Source organism: Psittacula echo (genome assembly GCF_963264785.1).
Source record: "Psittacula echo genome assembly, chromosome: 6".
In the NCBI taxonomy this organism is placed as follows: domain Eukaryota; kingdom Metazoa; phylum Chordata; class Aves; order Psittaciformes; family Psittacidae; genus Psittacula; species Psittacula echo.
This window is the reverse complement of record NC_137743.1, coordinates 45,677,803-45,688,556: the sequence shown is the minus strand read 5'-3', so window position 1 is coordinate 45,688,556 and position 10,754 is coordinate 45,677,803. Positions and strand designations below refer to the sequence as shown.

Genomic DNA, 10,754 nt, shown 5'->3' with positions numbered 1-10,754 from the left:
GGGCACATTTCATTTTAAGCATTCCAGCTGGAAAAGTTGGATGCCATCATTAACAACAGAGCTAGTAAAACTCTATTTAACCTTTTCAAATCATTTGCATGTGTATGTACTGAAATGTCCTTTCAGAAGAGAGATGTATAAACCCTATGCAATCCTGTGGCAGAGCACGTTCTTCTTTTTCTTCTCAAAATGCAAGGCTGCAGCCCTGCAGCTGAGTAGAAACTCCTTTGACATCAGAAGGAGCATGCCAGAAAGTCATGGAGATCATGCTTCTGGGAAAAAAGCAGAGCTACCAGACCAAAGGCACATCCAATCCACTGCTTATGTGATATTCACAGTCATAAATAAGTAAAAAAAAGGAGATTCCAACACAGAAAGTGGTTTCTAAACTGAGAGGTACTCAGCATTTTCCAGGGGCTGGTGATTTATGGAGAGCCTGTCCTTGAGATTAGTGAGCTGATTTCTTACATCCTTGTGGACAGACATCTTCTGCTGTAACAGCAACACAACAACTCATTGCATCAGTGCTCAGCAAACACTGCACTGCAATTGTGCATGTACTAAAACCAAAGGGGCAGGCGATTTCTGGAGCACTCTTGCTTGAGGACATGGTGCTGAGCACTTCCATGGTCCCTCTCCACCAGGATGCAAACATTTATGCATCAGTGCACTGGTCTCAGGGCAGCAGAGGTGGCAACCCATGACATTATCTTACGTCTGCAGGACACCAGATTTCATTATTCAACTCCTCACTAATTACCTCAAATACTCATCCAAGCTTTCTTACTCACCATGAGAGGCTGTAATATTCTCATCCTTGGAGAGATCCAAGACTTCTGGGGGTTGCCCAGGGGGCCCTGGGCAAGCTGCTGTAGGTGACCCTGTTCAACTAGAGGGTCTCAAGAGATCCCTGCCAAATTCACCTACTCTACAGAAGTCCTCCCCATGCAGACAACCAGCATTGACCATGTGCCGTTACTCCAGAGGAGCAATCCGAGCTGTGCCTCCATTGGGGACTGACTTCTTTCATCCAGCCTTGAAGGCAGATTAAAGTAAGCAGCAATTCAATGACAAATACCCGCTGCACTCAAAACTCACTTCCACCTCCCTTCAAATTCCCTGTCAAGTCTGCAGCTTTTTCAAACTCCATACTTCAAATAAAATGATCTTCCATTAACCTGTCCTGGCCTCCAGCCCAACACCAAGCCAGCCTTGCCACTGGAGCAAGCAGTGGGCTCAGATTATCTCCCCTTGCTTTGACCCACCCCTAGCAGAACACATCTGTGTCTTATCCTAAACCACAAAGCAGTGATATTATGGCTCTCTGCCGGTGCCAGCAGAATGGCTGCTTGGAAAGTCTGGCCACAGACGGTGCCAAGAAAAAGTGCAATTCACACCCTCGCCTTGAAAGGGGAATAAGCGACAAATTCAGCTCCTGTCCTGCTGCCAGCTGTAAGCCCATGCTGGGAAAGTTTTCCAAGTAATGCTTCTGATTTAAGAGAATCACAGCTATTGTGTTTCTGGTAAAATGAAAGATTGACTGCCAATCTGCGTGTTAATCTATGGGTCATTAAAATACAGCTTTATGACCCTTTTTAGAAGCAGCAGCTACTTTAAAATTCAACACAGAAAAAAGGTTGTCAAGCTATGGCTGTTTCACCAAATCAACTTGGTTGGAGAAGGCCTTTAAGATCATCAAATCCCACCATTAACCCAGGACTGCCAAGATCACCACTAAACCATGTCACTGAGGGCCTCATCTACGCTGTTTTTGAACGCTGCCCTGGGCAGCCTGTTCCAATGCCTGACTACCCTCTCTGTGAAGAAATCTTCCCTAATATCCATTCTAAACCTCCCCTGATGCAGCTTGAGGCTGTTATCTCTTGTTCTATCCCTTGTTACTTGGGAAAACAGACCGACTCCCACCTCACTCCAGCCTCATTTCAGGTAGTTGTTGTAGGCAGCAATAAGGTCCCCGGATCCTTCTCTTCTCCAGACTAAACACCCCAGTTCCCTCAGCAGCTCCTCAATAAGACTTGTTTTCCAGACCCTTCACCAGCTTTGTTGCCCTTCTCTGGACCCGCTCCAGCACCTCAATGTCTGTCTTGTAGTGAGGGGCCCAGAACTGAACACAGTATTGGAGATGCGGCCTCACCAGTGCCGAGCACAGGGGGATGATCACTGCCCTGGCCCTGCTGGCTGCACTGTTGCTGATACAGGTCAGGATGCCATTGGCCTTCTTGGCTATCTGGGCATAAGCTGGCTCATGCTCAGTGGCTGTCAGTCAGCACCCCCGGTCCCTTTTCTGCTGAGCAGCTTTCCAGCCACTCTGCCCCAAGCCTGGAACACTGCAACTCTATGTTGCAATGTCTGATGCTATCCATTTTTTAACTCTTAAATTTTAAATGGCCCTTCTAAAAGTGTTAGGTGCTAACCTAATTATGTTTCTAAAAACCTAATGTTTGGTGCATTAGCAGCAATTTATTTAATACACTTCCTCCTCCCTATATGATAAGTAATTTTTACATTTGTTGGTTTTTAATAAGCAACCTTACGAAAGCTTGATTTTTATAAGAGTACACTCCAATTATTGCTTATTTGATATGTGTGTGCAATATCCAGACTCAGAGTGCACACATATGGAAACGGGTAACGCACAGTCAATTTAGGCATGAGAGCAGACAGATGCCTACTTCAAAGGGATTACCCAGATGTACTACTGCAGCTTGCTTTGCACCTTCATTCGAACCACAGCAAAACCCTCTCTTCATGTCTCCTGCCCAGAGCATCTCTGGGTTTAGCAGGATAGAAGGATGCGAGGCTGATTTATGTCAGCTACCAGACACATGCAAGGAGGAGATTTATAGAATAACCCTTTTCTCCTGCATGAGCCCGAAAAAAATCTCTCTTGAAAGCTGGGATCCTGCAGGCAGGGACAGGGGTCTGAGGAGAGCCAAGCCCATAAGTGGCTTGAAGCCATGCCCTGCACACCACCAACCCTCCCCATGGTTTACTTACTCCAGCCAAATCTTCCCAGCCCAATGGCTGTGGCTTCAGCAGCAGCTCATTAATTGCACATAATTAAACAGCAAATCACACTGATTTACCAACTGCATGCAGACCTAAATACTCCATGCAAACATATTCCACAATTGGGCAACTGCTAATTTACTGTTGACACTAAGTAAATTGGATTTGCTGGGCTATTACCTCCTTGTGGGACACTGCAGAAAGGGCTCTGCACGGCAGCAGCACATCCGCGCTTCATATTTTACTTTTAAATGAAAGAAAATCCTACCGGGTTCTTTTAACTTTGTCTTAAGATAATGGTGAACTAAAACAAAGAGTACAGATGATTTCCCCCAAAAAAAGTCAAAAGTAAGAAGGTCTGTTCACATTTGACTCCCTTTGTAATTCCACTGCCCCAAAACCTATTAATGTCTTACTATTCCCACAACAGCAGCAGTTGGAAGAATAGCTTACTTTCAATTTTGCAGCTGCCCAAATAAATCAGTTTTAACTTTCCACTGGACAAGGGTTTCCACTTAGCCTAAAAAACTTCTAACGAGTTTGCCATCTTTTTTTTTTTATACTCCCAGTCTGAGTGCTTAAAAAAAGCAACTCTTAAAAGAAGATCTAGAAAAGAAAAGCACACACTCATGACAGATCCTGGCAGCAGAGAGCTGGGACAGTTTTTGTTGAAATATTTCTTTTGGTTTTTTTAATCAGTGTGTTGGATCTGAGAACAAACCTGATATGGGTTAGCTCAGAAAAGAAAACACATGATGAGATCAAGAAGGATATGTATTGGTCTGATCAATAAACCGCAGTATTACCAAGGTCTCCGGGAAACATCAGCTCTGAGATTCATTCAGCCAGCTGCTCTGGCCACATGCAGCCTCTGGACTGTGGGTTATCTGAGCCTGCTCTGAGTAGACTTCAGTGCTTAGTTTGGGACCTCTATGGCGTTTTAATGCTTCCCCTCCTTCCCTCCATCATGCCTGAGACATCCAAAGGTGGTTGCCATCACTTGGATTTCAGATCAGAAATGCAGCATCTGGCCATACAGCTCTTAACTTCTAGGCAAAGCCTCTTATTTTTAAGCAAAGCTGAAACAGAACAAGGGTTGAACCTTGTTCCTACCATCAGCTCCACAGATGGTTAGTGCCTCTGATACATCCATCGCAGAGAGCTCTACAGAAGACACAATTTGGAAGAATACTTCTTATATTACTGTTTGCCTTTGCTAACAATATTTCAAGTACTCTGTAAAAGGAGAAAAATAGGTCACTTCAGAAATGGCAATGAAGAAGAAACACTGGTGTGCCTGGGATCTGGTACCAGAGCCTGTGATACACTCACTAGGTCATCTTGCCTCTCCATGTATCAGGCCTGAATAGTCCTGCTGAAGTATTACCACTATTTAGGCTACACATTTCAGCCTTTTTTTCCCCCTCTATGTCTAAAACTGGGGAAGTATAAAGCCTAAAACCCCTCTTTATCCATGGATGTATCAAGTTAAACCTCTCATTACAGGGAGGAACTGCAATTTCAGTACATTTTTAACATGTCAGTTGGGCTCATTCGACACCTTCCCAACTCCAAAGACACTGCATGAATTGCACTCCCTCAAGCTTTCAGTGCCTGTCCATCTCAAGTTTTAATACCTTTATCGAGTGAAGCTCCAGCCATGTGGTAGAAGCTCAAAGCTGTGTCCACATCATTTATGTTCTTCAGAAAAGTGAAGAAGTTCTCCACCTCCTCAAATGTCAGCCCCTGGGAGAAAGAAAAGATGGTCTTACAGTGACAGGAAAAGGAGAAAGTGACATTACCTGGATTACAAATGACAAAATGATTCATCTGCCCAAAGCTGTAGCCAGAGCGGAATTCATCTGCACACTCAAAACACTCCTATCTTGGCACCTGAGAATATGGCTTGTGACCTGTACTTTTGTTAACCACCTCTGCTCCCCTCTTGGCCACACCAGTCATACAATGGGAAGGGACTTCCCCATGCATGCTCAACAATGGTAGTGACCAAAAAGCCCTGGCAATTTCTCTGGCCCTCGCTCCACAGCCAACTCTTGCCCAGAAGAGCAGACCATGAGCCTGTGGCTGGGATGCAGGTGACCACTGCAAGCAGGTTCATTTATTTACTTTAACCCTGCACACTTGCAGTGACAATAATGACGGAGTTCACACGCTGCAAGGTCTCTTCCAAGAGATTCAGGGGTCCCTGGGGGGGATCCATGTCTTGGGGACATGGGTAAGATCCATGTCTTACCCAGTGTCACAGAAGGTGACACTGCAAACCACCATAATGTATAGCTGTGCCACAGCTTGCTTTGCTGCTGGTTGCAGGATAACTGCAGGGCTGGATCGCTGTCTGCTCTACTTAGCAGCACAGTCACCTGAAGCTCAGCTCACCCTGCGACAAATAAGCATGTGCTTGGTGAGCGCCTGCAACCATGCACACAGTCACAGAAGGGCAGCCTGAGATCCCCCACTGCTACACCCCAGCACACTGGATAGGTAGGCAGGAGATAAGCAACACACACCTCTCCACACCAATTCAACTGGCAAGGAGCGCACTGGGAAAGCAACTGCTGAAGAGCACAGCTCTGGGACTCTCAACCAGTTGCACTACATGACACCTGTTTAGCACTGGCATGACTGCATCGGTGCTGGGACAAGAGTTTGCAGTCTCCAAACTCTCCCACCACAGCCACAGCCCAGAGCCAGGGGAGAGGTAAATCATCACCACAGTAATAACCACTCAGCCCTCCTCTCTGGAAGAGATAAATCAGCTCCTCCAGAGGAGCTCAGGTTCAGGCTCCTCCTATCCTGTCTAGCATGACAGACTGGTACAGCAAGATATTAAAAATCCCAGCTGCATAGCACAGCCTGGATGGAAGGACACATGTTCAGTGGGTACTGTCAGATATAAATTTATACGATCTGTTGTAATCCAACAACTTCTAAGCAGGCAAGAAGCCACCTAATTTTTTTTTTTTTTTTTAATTTTTTTACTTTTTTTAAAGAAAAAGCCTATTTTTTTAATGATCTTCTCATACAGACATGGTGCCTCTAGAATTGTAAGCGGAACTACAGAAAATTTGCATCTTGTTTCTATCTTTGCTGTAACTATGTGGCAATGCAGCACTGATATACATTGCACAGCATGCACACCAACAAATGCAACAGCAGGCTTTGTCAGCCCTGGATTTTATAGATCCAGACCAAAAAGGATGAGATAGCAAAATGCACACATGGACAGCAGATCTGACAGGGAAGGTTTACATACTTACATACATAAACTAAAGGTCCTTTCACCAGCTGAAAAATCTAAACCAATGATGTATGGGGGTATCCTACAAATCCGGGATTTCATGTGGACAGAGATACTGAATCTCTGTAGCAAAAATGCCATCAGTATTATGAAATTTAATATTTTATTGATGAATGTTATAGTTGAGGCTAGCAGCAGCTTTAACTCCTTTCCAGCTACCAAAAGGAAAATAAAACCAGAGACTGGGACAGCCTCAGGCTTGCACTGACAAGCCAATACAGGAATGATCACCTTACTCAGAAGTCTGAGTATGGGAGTTTATTTGTTCCCCATGGATATGTTTGTCAGCACCGCTCAACTCTTTGTAAGTTATTCATGTCTCCATTGAAAGACCAAGCGATGTTTCCATTATATAATAGAAGCTAATGTTAATTTGGAATCACAAGAAATTGCATATCTGGAGGATACTAGGGTAGCGATTATGGGATATGGATGAGCACTCCTTTCAAGGCATTTGCAGATCTAGCTGTTGATTCATAAGCCTGAATCCTTTAATCATAGAATAGTCAGGGTTAGAAAGGACCTTAAGATCATCTAGTTCCAACCCCCCTGCCATGGGCAGGGACACCCCACACTAAACCAAGTCACCCAAGGCCCCAACCGAACCACACAGCTTGGTGTCATCGGCAAACTTGCTGAGGGCGCACTCAATCCCACTGTCCGTGTCACTGACAAAGATGTTGAACAAGACCGGTCCCAACACCCATCCCTGAGGGACACCACTCGTTACCGGTCTCCAGCCGGACATCGAGCCATTGACCACAACTCTTTGCGTGCGGCCATCCAGACAGTTCTTTATCCACCGAGTGGTCCACCCATCAAATTGATGTCTCTCCAATTTAGAGACAAGGATGTCGTGTGGGACAGTGTCGAACGCTTTGCACAAATCCAGGCAGATGACATCAACTGCTCTGCCCCTGTCCATCAGTTCTGTAGCCCCATCATAGAAGGGCACCAAATTGGTCAGGCAGGATTTCTCCTTAGTGAAGCCATGCTGGCTGTCACCAAGCACCTCCTTGTTTTTCATGTGCCTTAGCATGCCTTCCAGGAGAATCTGCTCCAAGAGTTTGCCAGGCACAGAGGTGAGACTGACTGGTCTGTAATTCCCCGGGTCATCCATTTTCCCCTTCTTGAAAATGGGGGTTATATTTCCCTTTTTCCAGTCGTCGGGAACTTCACCTGACTGCCATGATTTTTGAAATATGATGGCCAGTGGCTTAGCAACTTCATTCGCCAGCTCCTTCAGGAGCCGCGGATGGGTGTCGTCAGGTCCCATGGACTTGTGCACGTTTAGGTTTTTAAGATGGTCTCATTTAAGTAATACAAAGGATACATAAGCAGCCAAACTCCAGAAACACGTATCTGCTTGCAACATGAATCTTAGCTCAAACACCTCTGCAAAAATTAGGGCTTTTCACCTGGGAACCCAGGTTTCAGCCACAGAGCATTACATCTCATTCCCACCCTCTGCCACCTCAACAGAAAAACATGCTACACAGCTCCCAAAGCATGTGTGGAAGACAACCTGAATCACTAGTTTCTGAAAAGTCAAGTTGGTTTTCTAGTAGTTAGGGAGACATAAACCAAATACTTTGCCTGTAAATATTACTGACAACTCCAGTCCTTTTTCGTAGGAGAAAAGCAGCTGTGTAAGTCTAACTTGAAGGTGAGAATTGTAAGCAATTTTAAACAAAGTAGAGTGTGGCAGCTCCACTGAGTATGCAGAGGAGTTCACACATCCAGGGTAGAATGGGATTTTTCCCTCAAGAAAAATAAAAGCAGGTTATCACTGCATACAAGAAAACATGCCATTCCCAGAAGCAGGTGTGTAGAATAACGATGTCAGAAGGTGGCTACTGGTTAGATTAAACCAGAGCTTTAACATTTTGGAGGCTGCCAGGGTTGCCTTGTGCAGAAAAGGTAGCTGCATCAGACAATGAAGACGATGTCTGGCAGACTTCATTAGAAAGCGCTCACAAGGTATACTGTATTTCCAGTGTAAAGCTCACTGGGTAGATTTGGTATAATTACTGGCATTCACCTCCCAGCATCACACTATCAAAATTATTTTATTTCATTTCCTCTTTCTTTTGAAAGCAATAGCAAATCAAAGCCCTTACTGCTTTCGGTGTAGAGGGGAGTTACAGCAGGTTAGTAAACTGTGAAGGTAATTATACTACGCTGCTATAAAAGTAGGGTAGTGAAGTGTGAAAAGAAAGGATTTGGGGAAAAATTCTTCCTGCAAAACACGTTTGCATCGTAAACCTGTTACCTAGAAGGTGTTCAATGACTGGAAAGTATTGCAGGATAAATAAAGTGGCTGGGTGGCTTCAATGTCTCATTGAGGCCAGGGAGCCGAAGGGAGAGCAGTGGATAGCTTGGGCCCTGCTCCTTTTTTATATGATGGGAGTAAAGCAGACCCCGATCAAAGCAGACTGATCTGCTCTGCAGATGTCTGGGTTACCAACACAGAGGAAGAAACAATGCCAGCATTGAGCTTCTGCAGTTTCAAGTTGGAAACTGGTTTAATACTCCATTCATTTACAAAAAAAACTTTGCAAGTGCATCCCTGAATAAGTTATCCAGAAAGCCAGAAAAGGGGTTAACATGATTCTTGCCATGGCAGTCCTGTTTCTAAAGAGATGGGTAAAATTAAAGCTACTTAAAACCACTGACAGCTGCACCAGGGCGATCCAACAAAAGTACATAAGTGTATTAGATATAAAGCACTGCATGCAAATCTGCAAGGGATATGGTCTTCTAAAATACTCTGGGAAAAAGGAACCCCCAAACTTTCAAGAACAAGTTCTCTTGAATAAAAGACAATGCAAAGTTAGGCACCAGGCTGGATTCACTGTTAGCTAAAACCTGCTAAAGTGGTGAGGATTTCAGTGCCTGATTTCTCTTGCTCTGCATAAGCATTGACTTTGAGCTGCCCTGGCTGCAAAAAAGGCTTATCTGCTTCCAGTGTAAAGTGGCTGGCACTTTCTGCATGCTTTAAAGCATTAAATATCTTGTACTTATTAACAGAGATGCTGTCTTGTTTTAGAGTTTTGGGTGTCTCATTCCCTCTGGTCTAAGGAATCATGTGTTTTCCATCAATACTGCAAATGTCATTTTTTGTCCTATTTCCCAAATTCTCTCCTTGAAAGTCCTTGAAATAAATAAAGAAAAAAGACTTGCTCTAAATCTGATTATCTGCAAATAGAAACACAGTCTGGCTGATTTGGGGATGAGGAATAAGGTAAAAACAAAATGTTCTTCCTCTGCCACAGATGTCAGGGTCTTGGCTTACACATGAAAGGAAAAAACATCTGCTGTAAGAAACCTTCCAAAATAACTCCCACTGCCTAATTTCTCACACACTCACCTATTGTTCAATAATATATATACACACACATATATATAAGGAAAATACAAATTGGAATCAAAATACAAAATACAAAGAATCGACAGTTCGAGAATGTTAACAACAGAGCTGATACTTTTTCTGTTAAGCACACATCACTGTTAAGTACTTTTTCCATGAGAAAGCAAGTAACTCCTCTTAGCACCCAGGGGAAACAGAGGTATTGGAAAAGCTGAATTTGCAGTATCTTGCTCAAAGATCAAGTAAAGGGACACAACCTTTGAAACATCAGTGGTCTTATTCAAGCTGGTGACAAAGACTTTGAGAAGTGAGATTTCCAAATACTAACACGCACAGCACCTCAGCACTGATGACACACTGTCTACTGAGAGCAGCCTATTAATTATCAAGCCTATTTTTCCTACAAAACACGAGGGAATTGGCAAAAAACATCCTCTTTCTGGCACCCCAAGGCCACACGAAGCTACAGGTAATGCAGCTCCTCTAGCAGGAACGCAACACTGAGCGTGGCCTTTTTGACTCGCTCATGGTTTCCTCCAGTTTTTAACATTTTGCCATTGCTTGCAGTTAATAGTTAATTTCTTGGGGGTATTGGTTGATGAGAGAATGAACATGAGCCAGCAGTGTGCACTCGCAGCCCAGAAAGCCAACTGTATCCTGGGCTGCATCAAAAGGAGCGTGACCAGCAGGTCGAAGGAGGTGATCCTGCCCCTCTACTCTGCTCTCGTGAGACCTCACTTGGAGTATTGTGTGCAGTTCTGGTGTCCTCAACATAAAAAGGACATGGAACTGTTGGAACAAGTCCAGAGGAGGGCCACGAGGATGATCAGGGGACTGGAGCACCTCCCGTATGGAGACAGGCTGAGAAAGTTGGGGCTGTTCAGCCTGGAGAAGAGAAGTCTCCGTGGAGACCTCATAGCAGCCTTCCAGTATCTGAAGGGGGCCTACACGGATGCTGCGGAGGGACTCTTCATTAGGGACTCACCTCTGTGCCTGGCAAACTCTTGGAGCAGATTCTCCTGGAAGGCATGCTAA

The 10,754-nt window shown here is 44.6% G+C and overlaps 1 protein-coding gene across 5 annotated transcripts in view; it reads right to left on the bottom strand.

Moving 5' to 3' along the window:
- The window catches only part of MICU1 (mitochondrial calcium uptake 1), a gene marked incomplete at its 3' end in the record, with an annotated part of 112,481 nt that overhangs the window by 4,548 nt on the left and 97,179 nt on the right, over window positions 1–10,754 (bottom strand). For 4 of the 5 annotated variants that reach the window (XM_080622123.1, XM_080622126.1, XM_080622122.1 and 1 more), the window contains one exon: window positions 4,668–4,776. In XM_080622123.1, the coding sequence (XP_080478249.1) occupies window positions 4,668–4,776 (109 nt within the window). Of the gene's footprint in view, window positions 1–4,219; window positions 4,267–4,667; window positions 4,777–10,754 lie in introns of those variants that run through there. The other variant, XM_080622125.1, reaches the window with a different exon arrangement.